Genomic DNA, 16531 nt, shown 5'->3' on the forward strand with positions numbered 1-16531 from the left:
GCAACCATGCTAATGTCTTTACACGAAATTTAGGAAATCGCATTCTATCCACATCCATTTGTTTAGACTTTTGTTTCGTGTGACAATCGATAATTTGAATGAAATAGTTTTTTTCTTTGTTTTTCGGATCCATGGATTGTGGAAATCCGCTGTTTTTACAATGGATACAGGAGTGGATGGAAGAGTCGACGCGTCGCTTCCCCAAGTCATATCAAACCTGGAGAAAGGTAGGAAATTTATTGGATTAGTGAAAAACTCTTTGAAAAATAAATAATTTAAATATTAAATTAATAATGACTGTAATTTTTCGAAAGCTTTTATAGCTTCGTACTCCATAAATATCATAACAATCACTGTTGTTGTTGTTTTAAATAAGAAACCGTGCTAATAATTAGGCCTACGATTCAATGAAAAGTTGCCCCATCACATTTCATCGTCCTTCTCAGGCATTGGCACTGAAGGGAATTGGCCCTACGATTTGTGCCAAGCTAGAAAAGAAATGGAACGCTTACTGTTTGGAAAATAATATTCCAATTAGCACGCACAATGAACAGAATGATTCTCATGTCAATGCTAATAAATCGTCTTCTGAGACTTCTTCTGAAAAGCCTCGAAGCGTTAAAAAACCGACTACAAGAAAGAGAAAGGTCTATGTTCCGAGCTATCGTTCTGGTGCATATTCAATTCTTTGCGCTCTTTATATGCTTAATAAACACGAATTCGCTACAAAGCCTCAAATTGTTACGATGGCCCAACCGTATTGTGATTCGTCCTTTGGATCTGCTACAGACCGAAACATGCGTTATACTGCATGGAGTGCTATGAAGACTTTGATCACAAAAAATTTAGTTTACCAGACAGGTCATCCCTCTAAGTACTGCTTGACCGACGATGGTGAAGAAGTTTGCATACGTTTGGCAAAAGTAGACGATTCCTTTCAACGGAAACATACTGTATCAAACTTTTCTGTCTCTAAATCCGATGATCATGATTCCTCTTTATGCCAACCTCCAAATTTTGTTACATCAATCAATAAAGCAGGAAGTTCTTCAGACCACGGAGGTGAACTACATGTTACTTACTGTCCGGTAGATCATAATGAAGTTTCTGATGGTGTTGAAACCGATATAGATGTTGATCAGGTGGATTCGTTGACCGGAATTCATGATCACCATATCATTAACAATGAGCAGTTGATTGACTTGACGGAACAAGAAAAAAAGCAACCAAATGAAAGCAATTTGTCTAACTTAAAAATCGAGACGGTATTATTCTCAAACTGTACGGTTTTTCTTCTGATTGATACTCGAGAAATACGTTCTCCCTTGGATCGCAATCTTATTATCGATAAACTGACTAATGACTTTGGTGTCAATTGTCAGGTACGATCATTAGAATTGGGAGATGCTTTATGGGTTGCAAGGGATATGGAAAGCGGTCAAGAAGTTGTGTTGGATTTTGTCGTTGAAAGGAAAAGATATGATGATTTAGTTGCTTCCATTAAGGACGGAAGATTTCACGAACAAAAGGCACGTCTAAAGAAGAGCGGAATACGTTCAGTCACCTACATTTTGGAGGAATCCTCTTATGATGAAAGTTTCACGGAATCAATTCGTACAGCTGTTAGCAATACCCAAGTCGATCAATTATTTCATGTCCGTCATACGCGATCACTTGAACACAGCGTAAGTTTGCTTGCTGAAATGACAAAGCAAATTAACCTGTTTTATGAGAAACGTAAAACCCTCGCTGTCATTCCCGATTTGTCGATAGAAGCCAAAACTTATGAGTCGTTACGAGAGCAACTTCTAAAAATTGATCCCTCAACTCCTTACCACATATCATACCATGCATTTTCCTCTGTCCTCTCGAAGTCTTCTACTTTGACCGTGGGGGATATTTTTATTCGAATGCTTATGACTATAAAAGGTATAAGTGCTTCAAAAGCCATCGAGATTCAGAAGAAATATCCAACATTCATGCATTTATTTGAGGCGTACGAAAAGTCATCATCTAGCCAGGAAAGAAACTTATTACTGAATAAGACTTGTCAAGGCTATGGTTTTCAAACAATAGGGCCAGCACTTTCCGCCAAGGTCGCAAGCGTTTTCTTTCCAGAATCTTGAGCCTTTGAACTTTTATTTATTTATGATTCATAATATTTATTCAATTTTCTTATCATTTCCCATATATTTAATTTACCTTTGCTTTACCATCGGAAATTGCGTATGTTAGTGTATTGCGGTATATAGGTAGCATCAGATTCCCTTCAAATCGTGAGTTTCTACCTAGCACTATCCATAAACAAAACCGTTACACTTGGTATTCGTTTTTGAAACTGCTGTATCATGTCACGTTTAAGAGCTCCTGTTGCTAAATTTTTAGCTGATGGATTGAAAGGAATCAGGTCTACAGCTTTGGCTGGCTCTCGATTGTCTAATTGTCGCTATACCAGTACTAGCTCGAAAGATACTGATACCTCAAGCCACATGACTCATTTTGGATTTAAAGACGTTCCGGAAGATGAAAAAGAGCACCTTGGTATGTATGGAAGAACTGGTTTGCTAGGACATGTGATTTGATTGTAAATCATAACATTTTGCATTTTGCATTTACTGAAGAAATTTGACTTCAATCTTAAATAGGTACTGATTCTAACCTTTTAATTAGTTAAAAACGTGTTTTCTTCCGTAGCGAAAAAGTACGACGAAATGAATGATGCCATGTCATTGGGAATTCACAGATTATGGAAGAATATTTTTGTTTCCAGATTGAATCCAGGAAATAGTACCGTTCCCATGAAAATTTTAGATGTCGCTGGTGGTACTGGTGATATTGCATTTCGTATATTAAATCACGCTACAAATCACAACGGCGATCGAAACACTCGAGTCATAGTAGCCGATATCAATCCAGATATGCTCAGCGTTGGTCTTCGTAGGTCTAAGAAGACGCCTTATTATGACTCCGGAAGAGTGGAGTTTATTGAACAAAATGCAGAAATCTTGGACAAAATTCCTGACAATAGCATTGATATGTATACCATTGCTTTCGGAATTCGAAACTGTACCCATATCCCTAAAGTTTTGGAACAGGCGTATCGAGTGCTTAAGCCTGGTGGAGTGTTTAGTTGTTTGGAATTTAGCAAGGTGTATCCAGCTCCTTTGGCTGAATTGTATCGCCAATATAGTTTTAAGATTCTCCCTTTACTCGGTACCATCATTGCTGGTGACAGTCAAAGCTATGAATATTTAGTAGAAAGCATCGAGCGATTCCCTGATGCTAAAACGTTTGCTAAAATGATTGAGGATGCAGGATTCACTCTTGCAGGTGAAACTGGTTACGAAACTTTGTCTTTTGGAATTGCGGCCATTCATACTGGTATCAAGTTGTAGGATGGTATGAAAGCTATGACAGGTTGTATAATTCTTTTAATGTTTTATTGAGTAAGAAGAAATTGAGTTATTCTGTAAAGTTTATACTTCAGAATTCTTAGAGCTGATTTTATGTTTATCGACTGCAAAGGCATAATGCGCATACTTGGAATGAAATTACTACTTTTACAGGCATACCATTCACGAAGATTAGATCCAACACCGTTCTTTTACTACATTTAATGAAACAAAAATAATTTCATAATTTTTTATATTGAAATAAGGTTTGTGTAAAACAAACCTTGTTTTTAAACTAGTAAATACTATAGTATTCGTTTCTGAAAATCATCACTGTCTTCATGAACGTAAATATCCTAAACAACATAGAAGCATGAACATGCACTACCAAATAATAGATAATTAATTAGGGACCAATGCAAAAAAAAAGACACGGAGAAGAAACATTAAAAAAAGGCAACCGCGGTCCGATGGGAAAAGCATGAAACAGATGGCGTTATGAAAAAAGTAATTTCGTAACAACAAATAAAAACAATCGGGTCCAGTCAAAAATATTCCGGTAGGCGAATAGGGAAAATAAAAACGCATTTTAAGACCTCAACAGAGGAAAAAACCGACAACGAAAGTAAAGACAATTTGACATAAAACCGGTTGTCCTATAAAATGAAAATGACATAAAAAATAAGCACAGCAACCACATTAAACAATATTAGTATAAGGTTAAACCTTTTTGAGCTCTTCAGGTCCTTTATAGCGACTAATTTTTAAAAAAATAACAACCTAAGCAAGACCTTTGGCATATTAGGAAAGGTTTTTTACAAAAGTTGATAGGAGGGGAAGCATATCCGACTCCGTTTGTCAATATTCCATTCGTAAAGATGAGTGGCGGATGCAACGTAGACAGAAGAACCGTCATCTGCGAAACAGGAGCCGAATATATCCTGCGACGCAGGAGAAAAGAAGCGATCTTCACTTGGAAGGACCAATTCGACATCTTTACCAGTGCGTAAGTCAAGGAGATGCGAATAACTGAAGCCTTCAGAATAAAGCAAGAGGTCAAGAGGTCCGCCATTCGGAGGGGTGAAATGGCAGCTTCGAATACTTCCGTTAGGGTCAGGCCTTGATGAGGTTTTAGTGAGCATTGGGGTCCTCAAATAACGTACATCAAAAACACTCAGGCTAGAATCTTGACTAGCAACGGCAAACAACTCGTTACGCTGAGAAATACTTGTACAAAAAGAGGAATCGGTAGTATCAGCGACAGTAGTATGTCGTAAATGATATTCACCGGAACGATCGATTTCGTAAAAGAAGACCTGAGGAGAATCGCCAACACAAACCATAAAACGGCCATCATTGCTGACAGATGCATGATTCATGTTGACTGGAAAGTGCAATTGCTTGCGAAGGAGACCATGCTCCAAATCAACGACTTTTATCGTGTGATCATTACTAGATATAAGTGCTTCAGCATGAGAATCACAGTTGCGTCGATGAATTTCAATGCCATTGTTATGTTGGTCACAAAGCTTCATGTGAGTTTGTTTTGAAGTTGGAGACCAGTAATCAAATTCACCAAGTTGGCCACCTGCAGCGATGTATCCGCATTTTCCTAGCAAGCTCAGCGGTTTAAAACTGAGCCCTTGGCCCACCTGAACGACCTTCTCCGAATTTGGGTATATTTTCCAAACAAATACGCTGTTGGTATAGTAGATTGGATTGGACTCTTCGCCGGTATTTTGAGTAGAAATGAGGTTTTTCAACTGCCAATGATTTGAACAAACACGAGCAGGATGTTGTTTAGGAGTCACATTCCTTAAACACAGGCTGGAGTTGGAGCACCTATTGTCCACCGTCATCCCGGTTTTGAAGCGTAAACGCGTAGACACGCTCACTTTGAAGAACAAGAGAAATCAAATAAACCAAAAAAAAAAAAACACTCCTTAAAGAATGTTTTATTTCCTTATTAAAATAGCCAAATCAGACGAAACGTGTCTCAACTGTAAGGCCTTATGCACACAAAAAGTAGAATAATTAGGTAAATATCAGAAATAATTTAGAAGGCGAAAATTAGATTCAATTCACAATGTAACACTTCCTGTAGAAATAAATTGAGTCAAGAATCAATTTAGAATAAAAATTACGCAAGCCGTTTCTAAATTGAAAGAATTGTCTGCAAGTAAGATGAATCGTGGATAACAAACTATACGATTCAACAATTAACAAGGATAGGTTTCAAAAGAGTTTGGTTAAGGAATAAAAAGGAAAACGTAGATACTTTTATAAATGTAAAATATTGGCGAAATGGAAGAATTGGAGAAATTGAGGCTGTAAGAAATTTCAATTATAACTACTGGGGCAACATTGATGAGGGTGACGGGTTGATGACAACAACTATTATGAATTGCAACGAACTACCAAAAAAAAATAAGGAAACGTTAAATTATGATAAAAGAAATTTTGAGATAATGGCGAGCAAAGAGCACTAAAGTAGTTTAGGGTGTTATTAAAGTATGATTATTTACAATTGCGACGTATAAAGTGGATTAGCGTATTCAATTCTTGAATTCAAAAAGATGGATATCTAGTAGGGTTATGAGGAAAGGATGAAAGAAAGAGAGCAAAATCAAAATAGGGAACTGAAGCTAATTCGATCGAATTGTAGAAGGGTTCATCACAATATGTATGGTTACGTTGTGTTGCTAAAGCTCAGCAGACAGATGCAATGTAAGCAGGGTAGAGAGAAAAAAGGAAATTTTTCTTGTAACCTTGGGTGAAATAAAAAAAAAGGGTCATATAATATTTAGCTTAATTCATACGTAAACACTACCCCTGTGGTATTGAGGTACTTCAACTTTTTATTCCTTCTCTTGCTCTTCGGAAAAGTACCCTTTCAACCACTGAGCTTCCTTTTCCATTTCCTCAAGTGTTCTTGGCTTACGATCCTCGTCCTTAGGAATAGCTTGCCTCATACTGGTTGGCGGTCTCTCATCTCCTGCATACCGCTCATTTCCCGTAAGATAAAGGGAAGCAAGATTTCCTTCGTTTTTTTCCAACTCACTGTAGACTAGATCGTTTTCTGAAAAATCTGCCTTTTTACGAGGGATAATGTGAACATGTACATGAGGAACTGTTTGACCAGCGTCTACACCATCCTATTGAGTTAAAAGCAAAATGTCAGCTTCTAAATTAAAACGATTTTTTATTTTGAATGTGAAAAGGAATATGTTTTTTTATTTATTCCTTGACTATCAAAGTACTTACTTGAATACCAATGTTTGATGCAGATGCCGAAAACACCTTTTCGATTACCTGTTGCACTTTGCGAACAGAAGTAAACAAATCCGTCAACTAAGTTTTCATTAGTTAGCGTATGCAGATTCCATTATTTTTTCGAATAGCATAAGAATCCTACCTCTGAAGGTGTCAAATCTTTCAATCTAGGGACCGCCCGTTGCGGAATTACCAAAACATGACCTGGTAAAATTGGTTTCAGGTTTACAAACGCGGCAGATAACTAAAATCGTTAGCAGCTGACCTCAACCAAAGAAAAATCACAAACTGTCTGCCGTTATAGAATAAATAAGAATGACAAACAAAAGTTTGCAAACACCAATATCTACACACATGAGACCGTTAACTTACCTTAGTACGATAAAAAACTTGACTTCCAACAGGAAACTTGGAGAAATATAGCTGTTTTGGCATTCTGGCTTACGAATATTGTAAGAATCTAAGTTGTTGGTTGAATTCAGCTTCACGATGCTCACAACCCATATCGCGGAGTCCCTGGAGAGTCATGTGCGAAAGTGTCTATGGAATATAATAAGAAAGATTGATATACTTAAAAAACAAACAGACTATGAGAAAATAGCGTCTTGCATATATGTAAGTAACAGTATCATGGAACAGATAAAGCGGACTAAAAATTCCAATATTATCGAATTTTATTATTCGTATGCACACAAGTTTCAAACGGTATCGAAACCACTAATTACTTTCCAAAAAATTGCACTACGGCACTTTTGTTTATATTGTTTTTACCATATCCAATCATGCAGGATACTGATTGAATATCAGCACTTACAATAGTTATTCATAAGAGCATTAAAAATTTTATTGAATCATAAACCGGACCAACTATTTACGAGTTGACACTTGTTTTTACCATCAAACAGGCAAAACAGGTGAAATCTAAGTTAGTCCTTTATTAAAGATACATCAAATATGTTAAGGTCATATTCAATACTAAATCAATGTAAGCCATCAGTTGAAGGATGACATAACATTAATTCATTGTTGAGTGATAAATAATCGTGTTTAAATATAATCTCACACGAACCGTTGAAGAAGTGTAACTCACCCACCTATGTCTATTATGAAGACAATTTAAAATATGCATGCAGATTGAACTAGATCAGAAAGAAATGGAAAATGCTTTTAAAAACCCCTGCATCATGAACAGACAGAATGAAAGGGTAACCAGAGACAGAAAAAAGATTAAGTGTCATCAATCTTCTCTCTCTTCTCTGAGAAAGAAAAATGCGAATATACTCGACCCACAAGTTTTTAAGGATAAATCTAAAAAAAAGCTTTTTCAGATGAATGATTATGTATAATTTATTTAGTAATTATAACGGATTTTGTTAGTATTTCTCTTTTTTTTTGGTGAAACACAATCTGCTTCTTAATAAAGTAAACGAGTGTTAATCTTGCAAGGTAAAGATTCCAACTTTTGGTGCAAGGCCTCCAAAGAACCAGGAGTACAGTCGCTAATATCAGCAACCAAGTAAGCAATGTCACCACGAGAATCGGAGAATTGAGACTTGATGTTGTGGTCGATAAAAAGCTCGTTAACTTGGCGAAGAACACCAGGCACATTTCTGTGGACAAACAAGACACGAGCAGCATTTCTATCAGCCTCGGTAAGGCTGCGCAAAGAGACCTCAGGGAAGTTAACAGCACCGATACTGTTTCCTTCATTAATGTAACGAGTAAGAGCCTCACTGACCTCAATACCAATGTTATATTGAGCCTCCTCGGTACTACCACCAATGTGAGGAGTCAAAATAATGTTCTTGCAATGGGTCAATTCAGAAGTCCAAGAGTTGAGTGAGTCAACGAACTTGTCCTTACCGTTACCAGCAGGCTCGGATGGGTAAACATCAATGGCGGCACCAGCAATTTTACCAGACTTGCTAGCATCAACGAGAGCGGGAATGTCAACGACAGTACCACGGGAGGCATTGATCAAGTAGCTACCCTCCTTCATGGCGGCAAATTCCTTGGAGGAAATCATATTCTTTGTTTCTGGAGAAGCAGGAACGTGTAAAGAAACAAAGTCAGCACGGTGAAGGAGTTCAGGGAGAGAAGAGAGCTGCTTGGCGGAACCCAAAGGCATGATAGGGAGAATATCGTAATAAACGACGTGTAAACCCATGGCTTCAGCGAGAACAGAAAGTTGGGATCCAATATGACCATAACCAATGATGCCCAAGGTCTTACCACGGATCTCCCAGCATCCACTGGACACCTTGTTCCACTCACCACGGTGCAATTCCAAGGAGCGATCGCCCACTTGACGAGCCAAGCTAATGATATAGCCGATGACCAATTCAGCAACGGAACGAGAGTTGGCGTATGGAGAGTTGAAGACGGCGATACCACGTTCGGCAGCAAAGTCCAAATCGACTTGGTTAGTACCGATACAGAAGCAACCGATGACAATTAAACTGTCGGCAGCCTCCAAGACACGACGAGTCAAGCGGGTCTTAGAACGAATGCCAATAGCATGAACGCCCTTGATCTTCTCAACCAAATCGTCCTCGCTCATAGAAGTTTTCAAGAACTCAACCTGGTAGCCCTCATCCTTCAAGTTGCTCAAAGCTGATTGATTAACGTTTTCCAACAGCAAAATCTTGATGTCTTCGGAAGCGAATGGCTTCAAAGTACGAGCAGGAGCTTGGGAGTAAGACTTGCGTACCTGGAAGTGATTCGAGAGGAAGGATGAATTATTATCAGGGGGAGACAAAGATAATTTGTTCAAACTATCCTCGACATTACCACGACGACCGCCTTTAATATCCATACTTTAAAGAATCAAAAAAAGAAAAGAGAAAAAATTTAAAAAAAAAATATCTGTAATGTAAAGATACAAGCCAAATCCACCTAAAAAATGAATGAGATGAGATGACAAAAATCAAAAGGAACTTTAGTCAATCCAACGCTTTTTCAAAAAGCTAAATTTCGTTGTTGAGCTAGTAACCGAAGTCTTCGACGTTGGTAGAGGAAGGAACGAAGGATGTAGGTAGAAGGAAAAATTTTCACCAGCAAAACTATAACCCAACAAATGAGTGCAGACGAGACACACTATATATAACGGATGATTAGGTCACCACTATAATGAATTGCGACTTTGATGGATTCGTGATTGAAATCGATCATACCATTGAAATTGATGGATGTTGATTAAACGGGTTGAACGGTCACGGGAAAGATGAAAAAAAAAACATTAGATGAGAAAAAAATAAAGACAAATTTGTAATAGCAAGCAGGTACGAGAATTGGGCTTGAGAGAAAGAAAATATAAAATAAAAAAATTGAATATAGAAGAAAAAGGTATAATCAGAAATAAATTCAAAATTTTAAGCAAGAAATCGTAAAAAATGAAATTTTCAACTAGAAATGTTTTTCTTTTTCCGTTTTTTTTTAGTGTACAACTTGCTGTTTTTAGAGGAATATTCATTATTACTTACTATTTACTAGTATTTGCTTTCTTTACTAGTATTTAATTATTAAAAAATTGTGTTTTTATTTTTGTATCCCAACTAATTTATTTATTTATTCTTTCTTTCTTTTTTATTTACTATAACTTGTGTGTTTTCCCTACTTTAAAATTATTTGTTTCCTTTAGTAGTAGCTAGCTGGATTTTATTTCTTTGTACCTTTGATAGATCATTTGTAGAATCCATTTTATTAAAACTTACGAGGAAAAATAATAAATCAAACAAATCTGATATATCACATGAGCTTAGTTAAATTTGAATTGACTTTCAGTGTTTTGAGTCCACCAAATTGCTGCAACAATATTATACAACTAAACGCATTCCATCAAATTGGACGCTGTTTTATTTAGGACCTTTGCATTATATACTAAAAACATTCTTAAGTTGCAAATGAATATAAAGAATTTTCAATATAAAAATTGCCAAAAATTTTCGACACCAGCAGGATTTGAACCTGCGCGCGGAGACCGCAACAGATTTCTAGTCTGTCCCTTTAACCACTCAGGCATAGTGTCTAAGTCGAAAATTATAAAAGCTATAATATATTTAAGGCAAGTATTAAAATTAAAATATTAGATGTTGTAAGAGATATGTCAAATATGCTTTAAATTTAGACTAAGATAAATTGTAGTATGCAATCCTCCATCCCAATTGTAATCATCTCCATTATTTGATGATTCTAACTTTAAAAAACAAAACTGGTATCTGTTAAACGCTAGACGAACTTACTATAACAACCGAACACTCTTTTACAATGCGCTCCGCATTTTTTTAGTTTCCTTCTTACTCCAAGAATTGCAAGCTTCTTTATGTCTAAAAAAACGAAAAAAAAACAAATCGTATTTTTGATAAACTTTGACACTCATTTCTTTCGAAATAGCCTTTTATGTAAACACATCGGGTTTAGTTATACCTTCCCAACTTCTTGGGTAGAGTAGACTAACTAGGATGCAACCCATTCATACTATGAATTCTCAATTGCTTACTTCTAAGTCAAAACAAAGCATTATTTTCTAGAAAAGCTCGTAAAAAGGGTTCTCTTTTTTAAGCTTTACTAAAGGTCAATTTTTACAGTCAGTGTTTTCAACTTGGTCTAAACTAACAATAAAAAACTATCACTAGTTCTTTTCGCAAGCATTTGATTGAAAAAAAAGGCAAGAAAATATTAAAACGTCCAAGTTTGTCCGAGCGTTTTCATCATGATTGATCAAATATAAGCATTCCAAAATCTTTAAAGGCTTTCGTACTCAAACTAGAAACTCGGAAAATTCGCCAAGAACGATCACACCTCCCATTATGTAGACGATGTCGTTTAGGTCTTTTAAAGCCATTCATCTCAAAACCACCAATTCCAGTAAAAAATAAAACACGTCGACTGTAAGCATTTTTATTTGATAAACGAAAAAAACTCGATAAATTGGAAGATATTTAAAAACTTTATAAACTTGCAGAATCTCGTCCGCAAGCACTCACATGTGGTCCGAACCTATCCTGTACAACAAAAGGTTTACAAATGTTGCATGAAAACCTCAAGAATCATACTTTTCAAGTATCTTTCCTTTAGTCAAAACACAGAAAACCCATTGTTATTAACCCCATAATATATGCACATTATCGAAATTGTTTATTGCTGACGGCACTCAGCAGCGTTTTGCTGGCCATGAGCAGTGTGCTTGCTATCACTGTCCTCCTCATCGGAATCGGAAACTTCTTCGTTAGAAGAGGATTCAACATCATCTTCATCCTCTTCAACATCTAAGTCGCTGAATCCGTCATAGTTTTCAAGAGCTAAAGCCTCACCAGTAAACCACTCAACGGCACGAGGAATGAGTTTCTCTTTGAAGTCCTCACCGATTTGATAGTCAAGTTCCAACAATTCATCCAATTCAGGGCTCTCCGATTCTTCGTCTTCCTCAGATGGAGGAGTTGGGGGATTAAAAAAGTTGAAGAAACTGTCACGAGGAACGGAAACCTTTACGACACGAGTTTGTTTAGTGTTTTTATTGCGTTGCTTTTTAGTAACGGTACGAACAGTCAAATCGGCATTTTCTTTCCAATCAACCTTATCGCCCTCAGCATGATCATACAAGAAAACGTTGGACGGGCCAGATTCCTCCATGTAATAATAAGTTTTGGTGAGAATCTTGTTAGTAAAGAATGGGTTTTCAGCAAATTCAAATTCTAATTTGAAACCAGGCTTTTCCATATAGGAAATGCGAATATCCACAAGGTGACTTAAAGCTCCTTCATCTTCGGGAGTAATCATTTCAGACAAAGACAAAACATTCTTCATAGCGGTCAACCAGAACTCAGGAATACCCTTAGTATCATCACCACCTTCTTGTTTCTTAGACTCAGAAGAAGTAGGTTCTTTCTTTTCGTTCTCATCGGCAGCTTCACCCTTCTTAATTTCCTCCTCGGTAGGTTCGTCAGCGCCACGAACAACCTCAGATCTTCTCTTAAAAATAGGTGCGTACTTCTTTGCATAAGCTTTTTCCAACTCAAACAGCTCTTTTTGGAATTGAGACTCCAAGTCGCTGTATCGCTTTTGCAAACCACGAAGTCCAGAAATCCTTCTTTGCACGGCTTCAGGCAATTCTGAAACTCCTTCTGAAGTGAGATGTAATAAAGAACCCAATTTTCCGTCGATAGCCTCTAAATTCTCATCTCCTTCGTCAATAGTATTTACTTGAGGAGCCTTCGCACCAAAGTTGGGAGCGCTCGTCCCCGATGGGGTGTTATGGGGAGTTGGGGCGGCAGACATTTTTCCGGCCCTTTTGTTATTAATATTAACGTTCTCTACCATATTAATTCTACTTGTTCCAGCAATCAATTATGCTTCAGACGCTTTCCGTACGTCCTTTTAATAACACTGGGAAGGGTAGTGGTAGAAGCTAAGTGTAAGAATATTTGCTGCACCCTGGGAATCTACCTACCCGCGGAACTTCCGAGCTCATCCTCGGGGTTTCCGACCTTAGTGAACAGTGCATCGTTGTGTTACGGACACTTTCTTTATTCCCGAAGGGGGTTTTTAAAAATAAAATTCGATGAATTTAGGCTCATAGTTAATATTATTTATATTTTTAAGACTAGTAAAGATCAGGAAGAGCTGAATTAACTGTAGAAGAAAGCCCTTTATATTCTAACAACATTTTGAAGCTAGAATCTTTTTGTCTCATTGAAATTATTCTATCATTAAATTAAACATCAGTCGAATAAGTATCGAAAATTGAGGTAAAAACTTTGCTGAACCAAAGGTTACTTTTTAAATGTTACTGGGTTAAATTTCGTTTTTGCCCAAGGCTACATTACGACGATTAATAGCCATGAACAACTCTTCCAAATTTTGAGACAACGACTTCTCAAGTGTTAAACGAGTTTGGGATTCATTCAAACGCTCAGCATTTCTTTTTTGCAATATACACAAAAAATCTGCTAATAAGTTAAGATTCCAATGATCTGGAATTTGCTCGCACACGTAGGAAAGCGTATAAGAAAAGGGTCGACGATACAATAGTTCTTTAATAAAATCACTACATCCATCTCCTGTTGATATACATTTTTCGAGCAAATTGCACCAACACTGAGGATAAACATCATCAATTTGAAGACAGTATGCTTCACCGCCCTTATAGTCATGAATATTCGTAACCAAAACGGATAAAGCTTTTTCATAATTCTTCTTCCTTTTGTAAAACGAGTGTTCAAGTTGAGGAAATAGATATAAATTGTCAACATGAATGTCGAACAAAATATCTTTTATTTTATCTATAGATTCTTCTTCAACATTTTCCATCAGATTAATAGAACACAAATAGTAAAATGAAAGATGAGTACTGAAATCACTCATGTCCCCCCAAAGTTGTTCCAAGTATTGGGCATACGTAGGTTTCTCCATGCAAGGAAGCTCCCTAAATGTTTCAATGGCAGTCTCAAGGCGATTTTTAAAATCGTTATGATCCAATAAACTGCCAAGCAACTTATTAACGCACAACTTTAAAAGTAGCGCTCGATGAGTGACGGAATTCGACTTTACAAGGTAATCAATCAAAACATCATCTTGAGAAGAATCCAAATGCTCTAACACGTCCTCTGCAGAAATGGATCCACTAACTGTTTTGTCAAGCAAAACGCGCGTACCCTCCGTTGCATCGTGTTTACAAAGCCATGTAGTAAATTCCCAGAATGTCGAAGGCTCAATATCATTAACCAAATATTCTCGTATTTTAATTAACCCATCGTTGAATCTCCGATCTTCATAATCCCCTGTTATTAATTTCTTCCAAGTTTGAAGAACACCATCGTGATCCCTTACAGTAGCCAATAACACGGAGAGTAAATAATACTCTTTCTTCTGTATCAACACATCTTTTATATCTTCAACACCAGTTAGACCAGACTCTAACAACTCCTTAGCATTTTTGGTACCGGCGGCTAAATCATCCATATTTAAATAAAGGAGTAATAACGAATGCTCTACAGCAAGCATCACGTCTCTTTGCGAAGATAAAAGATACTCAGATATGCTCGTGTTCTTTTTGTAATTTTTCAGATAACGCATCAACATGATGTATGCGTTTTCCTTAGTAATTTCAATCATTTGTCTCTGAGTGTATTGATCAGTATCACGAAACAATTCATTAGATTTTAAAACATTAGCAACAGTATCATCGACGGACAATATGCTTTTGCGAAAACTAATGACACCTTGAAAAGCAATATAGGAAAGCTCCGAATGATAGAGATCTGGATAGAGGGAGATAACTACGCGAGGATCAATTTTGGAAGTTTCAAGCAAAGAGAGAGAATTTTCATACTGTCCTTGCTTCCAATACTGTAATGCCGAGATTTGCTCCAAATAAGCAGATTGAAGATAAGCGACATCATTGGTTATTCCATACTTCTTCGGATTCCGCAATCGCTTACTCACTCGACGCAGAGGGGCTTCAATATCGCCTATGGTAATACTGAATTCTAGTTTGTTCATAAAATGAGCTTCAGCGCCAAACCCCCAAGATTTATTCGTAAGAAAAATAAATGAAGGCTTGCTAAAAGAAGCCCTTTCTATCGTATCAGAAGTTTTTGAGGTAGACGCAGTATTCACAGCAGAGAATTTACTAAATATTTGGCGATCACAAAAATGAACGCTTGTCAATCGAGAAATAAAAGAGAAACTTTCATCATCCTTCAGATTAATACTTTTAACAAGACTGAGAGTATTTATGTCGATGATCTGTAACGAACTAGAAGAAATGGCGAACACATAATGAGATGTAGAAAAAACATGTTTTGGATAAAATGAAAAAGTTAGAGTGCTTCTTGTGACATTCCCTTGGGAATCTACAAAAAGCCCTATGGCATCTTTGGGACTACCGGTAATCAAGAGAAATTCATTAGAATGCAAAACAATCATGGGTTTGTACATTAGCCCATTATTTTCCGAATCGTATTTGATAATGGGAAAGAGGGGAGTAGTATCAAAGGTGAGAATATCCAATAATTCAAAGGAATTTTCGGTAACTAGACAAACGATATGACCATTCACACGAGCAGTTTGAATATTGGGGTATTTAAGTTCCTTGTTTATTGTTAATTAGCGCTTTTATGAAGTAAACAATTTAGCATCTAACATACATTTTTGACTAGTATGATTCCATCTTTTTGAAATGAGATGAGCTTTAAATGAGTATTGGTCACAATTAAATATGTGCTTTTCTCGTCAATACGTTGGCCTGGATGACAGAATTCCACCAAGCCTTTAAAGGAGATGGAAGGGTAAAGCTGAGTCAAATCATCTTCCTTGTATACTTCTGCGAAACTACCTACCACCGTTAATTGGTATTCCAAAGTTATCGTAAACCACACATAGCTTACCATGATGAATAAAAACTGCGCCAAGAAAAGGCATTGCAAGAATTCGGTTTACACGAGATTTCGACACCAACGAAATCTTCTTTACAAGCTCTGGTGATTCATTTAACTAATACGCGTGTTAATGCAAACAACCCTGTGCAACACACGAATAAACACAAACCTGGAAATTTGAAAAATTATAGAGGAATACATCACCACCTTCCGTTCCAAAGTATAGATGGTTATCTAAAAAAATCAAATAGTTAGCAATATAGCCCCGGATGCTTGCCTTACTATAGAGCGCAATGGTAGTTACAGGGGAATCCAATTCTTTAGGAATTGCTGACTCATGCAGCTCAATATCAGACATTTGTAAATTTTGAATTAATGAAAAGATTCATTAAACAATTATATTCATGAAAAAGCCCTTTGTAAGTGTATCTGTTGCGTTAATATGGTTACTTTCAATATGAGTAGATCTGGGTAGCGTGTAACCCATAG

The 16531-nt window shown here is 36.8% G+C and overlaps 7 protein-coding genes, 10 long non-coding RNA genes and 1 other non-coding gene across 18 annotated transcripts; 10 read left to right on the forward strand and 8 right to left on the reverse strand.

Moving 5' to 3' along the window:
• Nucleotides 1-9: 9 nt before the first annotated feature.
• On the reverse strand, nt 10-236 carry SPOM_SPNCRNA.6863. The gene has a single exon (NR_196205.1). It is a non-coding gene; the product is annotated as a non-coding RNA (long non-coding RNA).
• On the forward strand, nt 132-2126 carry mus81 (Holliday junction resolvase subunit Mus81; the record flags this gene model as incomplete). The annotated part of the gene is made up of 2 exons (NM_001355879.1): nt 132-227; nt 396-2126. 2 exons carry the CDS (start codon nt 132-134, stop codon nt 2124-2126), a joined length of 1827 nt encoding a protein of 608 aa, NP_001343019.1.
• Nucleotides 394-2528, reverse strand: SPOM_SPNCRNA.6864. The gene has a single exon (NR_196206.1). It is a non-coding gene; the product is annotated as a non-coding RNA (long non-coding RNA).
• On the forward strand, nt 2297-3646 carry coq5 (C-methytransferase). The gene is made up of 2 exons (NM_001022827.3): nt 2297-2541; nt 2671-3646. The coding sequence occupies exons 1-2, from the start codon at nt 2349-2351 to the stop codon at nt 3393-3395; spliced, it is 918 nt and encodes a 305-aa protein (NP_587834.1). The 5' UTR covers nt 2297-2348; the 3' UTR covers nt 3396-3646.
• Nucleotides 3620-5747, reverse strand: SPOM_SPCC4G3.03 (WD40/YVTN repeat-like protein). The gene has a single exon (NM_001022828.3). The coding sequence runs from the start codon at nt 5249-5251 to the stop codon at nt 4208-4210; it is 1044 nt and encodes a 347-aa protein (NP_587835.1). The 5' UTR covers nt 5252-5747; the 3' UTR covers nt 3620-4207.
• On the forward strand, nt 3662-3917 carry SPOM_SPNCRNA.6865. The gene has a single exon (NR_196207.1). It is a non-coding gene; the product is annotated as a non-coding RNA (long non-coding RNA).
• Nucleotides 4230-5442, forward strand: SPOM_SPNCRNA.6866. Its single transcript, NR_196208.1, has one exon. It is a non-coding gene; the product is annotated as a non-coding RNA (long non-coding RNA).
• aph1 (bis(5'-nucleosidyl)-tetraphosphatase) lies at nt 5735-7139 on the reverse strand. Its single transcript, NM_001022829.3, has 4 exons — nt 7038-7139; nt 6808-6909; nt 6657-6743; nt 5735-6547 (listed from the first exon to the last, which is right to left on the reverse strand). Exons 1-4 carry the CDS (start codon nt 7098-7100, stop codon nt 6251-6253), a joined length of 549 nt encoding a protein of 182 aa, NP_587836.1. The 5' UTR covers nt 7101-7139; the 3' UTR covers nt 5735-6250.
• SPOM_SPNCRNA.1140 lies at nt 5962-7874 on the forward strand. Its single transcript, NR_149993.1, has one exon. It is a non-coding gene; the product is annotated as a non-coding RNA (long non-coding RNA).
• ser3 (D-3 phosphoglycerate dehydrogenase Ser3) lies at nt 7485-9736 on the reverse strand. Its single transcript, NM_001431038.1, is given in 2 exon segments — nt 7485-9736; nt 9481-9736. 1 exon segment carries the CDS (start codon nt 9478-9480, stop codon nt 8080-8082), a length of 1401 nt encoding a protein of 466 aa, NP_001417926.1. The 5' UTR covers nt 9481-9736; the 3' UTR covers nt 7485-8079.
• SPOM_SPNCRNA.6867 lies at nt 8674-9281 on the forward strand. Its single transcript, NR_196209.1, has one exon. It is a non-coding gene; the product is annotated as a non-coding RNA (long non-coding RNA).
• On the forward strand, nt 9633-10055 carry SPOM_SPNCRNA.6868. The gene has a single exon (NR_196210.1). It is a non-coding gene; the product is annotated as a non-coding RNA (long non-coding RNA).
• A 555-nt stretch (nt 10056-10610) lies between these two features.
• SPOM_SPCTRNASER.07 lies at nt 10611-10692 on the reverse strand. The gene has a single exon. It is a non-coding gene; the product is annotated as a tRNA-Ser (tRNA).
• A 317-nt stretch (nt 10693-11009) lies between these two features.
• On the reverse strand, nt 11010-13073 carry nap1 (histone H2A-H2B chaperone Nap1). Its single transcript, NM_001022831.3, has one exon. The coding sequence runs from the start codon at nt 12981-12983 to the stop codon at nt 11802-11804; it is 1182 nt and encodes a 393-aa protein (NP_587838.1). The 5' UTR covers nt 12984-13073; the 3' UTR covers nt 11010-11801.
• SPOM_SPNCRNA.6869 lies at nt 13029-14655 on the forward strand. The gene has a single exon (NR_196211.1). It is a non-coding gene; the product is annotated as a non-coding RNA (long non-coding RNA).
• Nucleotides 13195-16473, reverse strand: vps3 (GTPase regulator Vps3). Its single transcript, NM_001022832.3, has 5 exons — nt 16325-16473; nt 16212-16276; nt 16052-16157; nt 15812-15999; nt 13195-15755 (listed from the first exon to the last, which is right to left on the reverse strand). The coding sequence occupies exons 1-5, from the start codon at nt 16398-16400 to the stop codon at nt 13458-13460; spliced, it is 2733 nt and encodes a 910-aa protein (NP_587839.1). The 5' UTR covers nt 16401-16473; the 3' UTR covers nt 13195-13457.
• On the forward strand, nt 14771-15721 carry SPOM_SPNCRNA.6870. The gene has a single exon (NR_196212.1). It is a non-coding gene; the product is annotated as a non-coding RNA (long non-coding RNA).
• Nucleotides 15835-16418, forward strand: SPOM_SPNCRNA.6871. The gene has a single exon (NR_196213.1). It is a non-coding gene; the product is annotated as a non-coding RNA (long non-coding RNA).
• Nucleotides 16474-16531: the final 58 nt, after the last annotated feature.

This window comes from Schizosaccharomyces pombe (genome assembly GCF_000002945.2).
Source record: "Schizosaccharomyces pombe strain 972h- genome assembly, chromosome: III".
Classification (NCBI taxonomy): Eukaryota; Fungi; Ascomycota; class Schizosaccharomycetes; order Schizosaccharomycetales; family Schizosaccharomycetaceae; genus Schizosaccharomyces; species Schizosaccharomyces pombe.

What these genes read in the sequence shown, in the direction of transcription:
- coq5 (NM_001022827.3), top strand. Translation starts at nt 2,349, where the DNA reads ATGTCACGTTTAAGAGCTCCTGTTGCTAAATTTTTAGCTGATGGATTG. An exon ending in AGATGAAAAAGAGCACCTTG is followed by an intron (nt 2,542 to 2,670) that starts GTATGTATGGAA and finishes CCTTTTAATTAG; the next exon opens with TTAAAAACGTGTTTTCTTCC.
- SPOM_SPCC4G3.03 (NM_001022828.3), bottom strand. Translation starts at nt 5,251, where the DNA reads ATGACGGTGGACAATAGGTGCTCCAACTCCAGCCTGTGTTTAAGGAAT.
- aph1 (NM_001022829.3), bottom strand. Translation starts at nt 7,100, where the DNA reads ATGCCAAAACAGCTATATTTCTCCAAGTTTCCTGTTGGAAGTCAAGTT. An exon ending in AAGATTTGACACCTTCAGAG is followed by an intron (nt 6,744 to 6,807) that starts GTAGGATTCTTA and finishes ATGAAAACTTAG; the next exon opens with TTGACGGATTTGTTTACTTC. An exon ending in CATCAAACATTGGTATTCAA is followed by an intron (nt 6,548 to 6,656) that starts GTAAGTACTTTG and finishes TTAACTCAATAG; the next exon opens with GATGGTGTAGACGCTGGTCA.
- ser3 (NM_001431038.1), bottom strand. Translation starts at nt 9,480, where the DNA reads ATGGATATTAAAGGCGGTCGTCGTGGTAATGTCGAGGATAGTTTGAAC.
- nap1 (NM_001022831.3), bottom strand. Translation starts at nt 12,983, where the DNA reads ATGGTAGAGAACGTTAATATTAATAACAAAAGGGCCGGAAAAATGTCT.
- vps3 (NM_001022832.3), bottom strand. Translation starts at nt 16,400, where the DNA reads ATGTCTGATATTGAGCTGCATGAGTCAGCAATTCCTAAAGAATTGGAT. An exon ending in ATAATTTTTCAAATTTCCAG is followed by an intron (nt 16,158 to 16,211) that starts GTTTGTGTTTAT and finishes CACGCGTATTAG; the next exon opens with TTAAATGAATCACCAGAGCT. An exon ending in CGCAGTTTTTATTCATCATG is followed by an intron (nt 16,000 to 16,051) that starts GTAAGCTATGTG and finishes TAACGGTGGTAG; the next exon opens with GTAGTTTCGCAGAAGTATAC.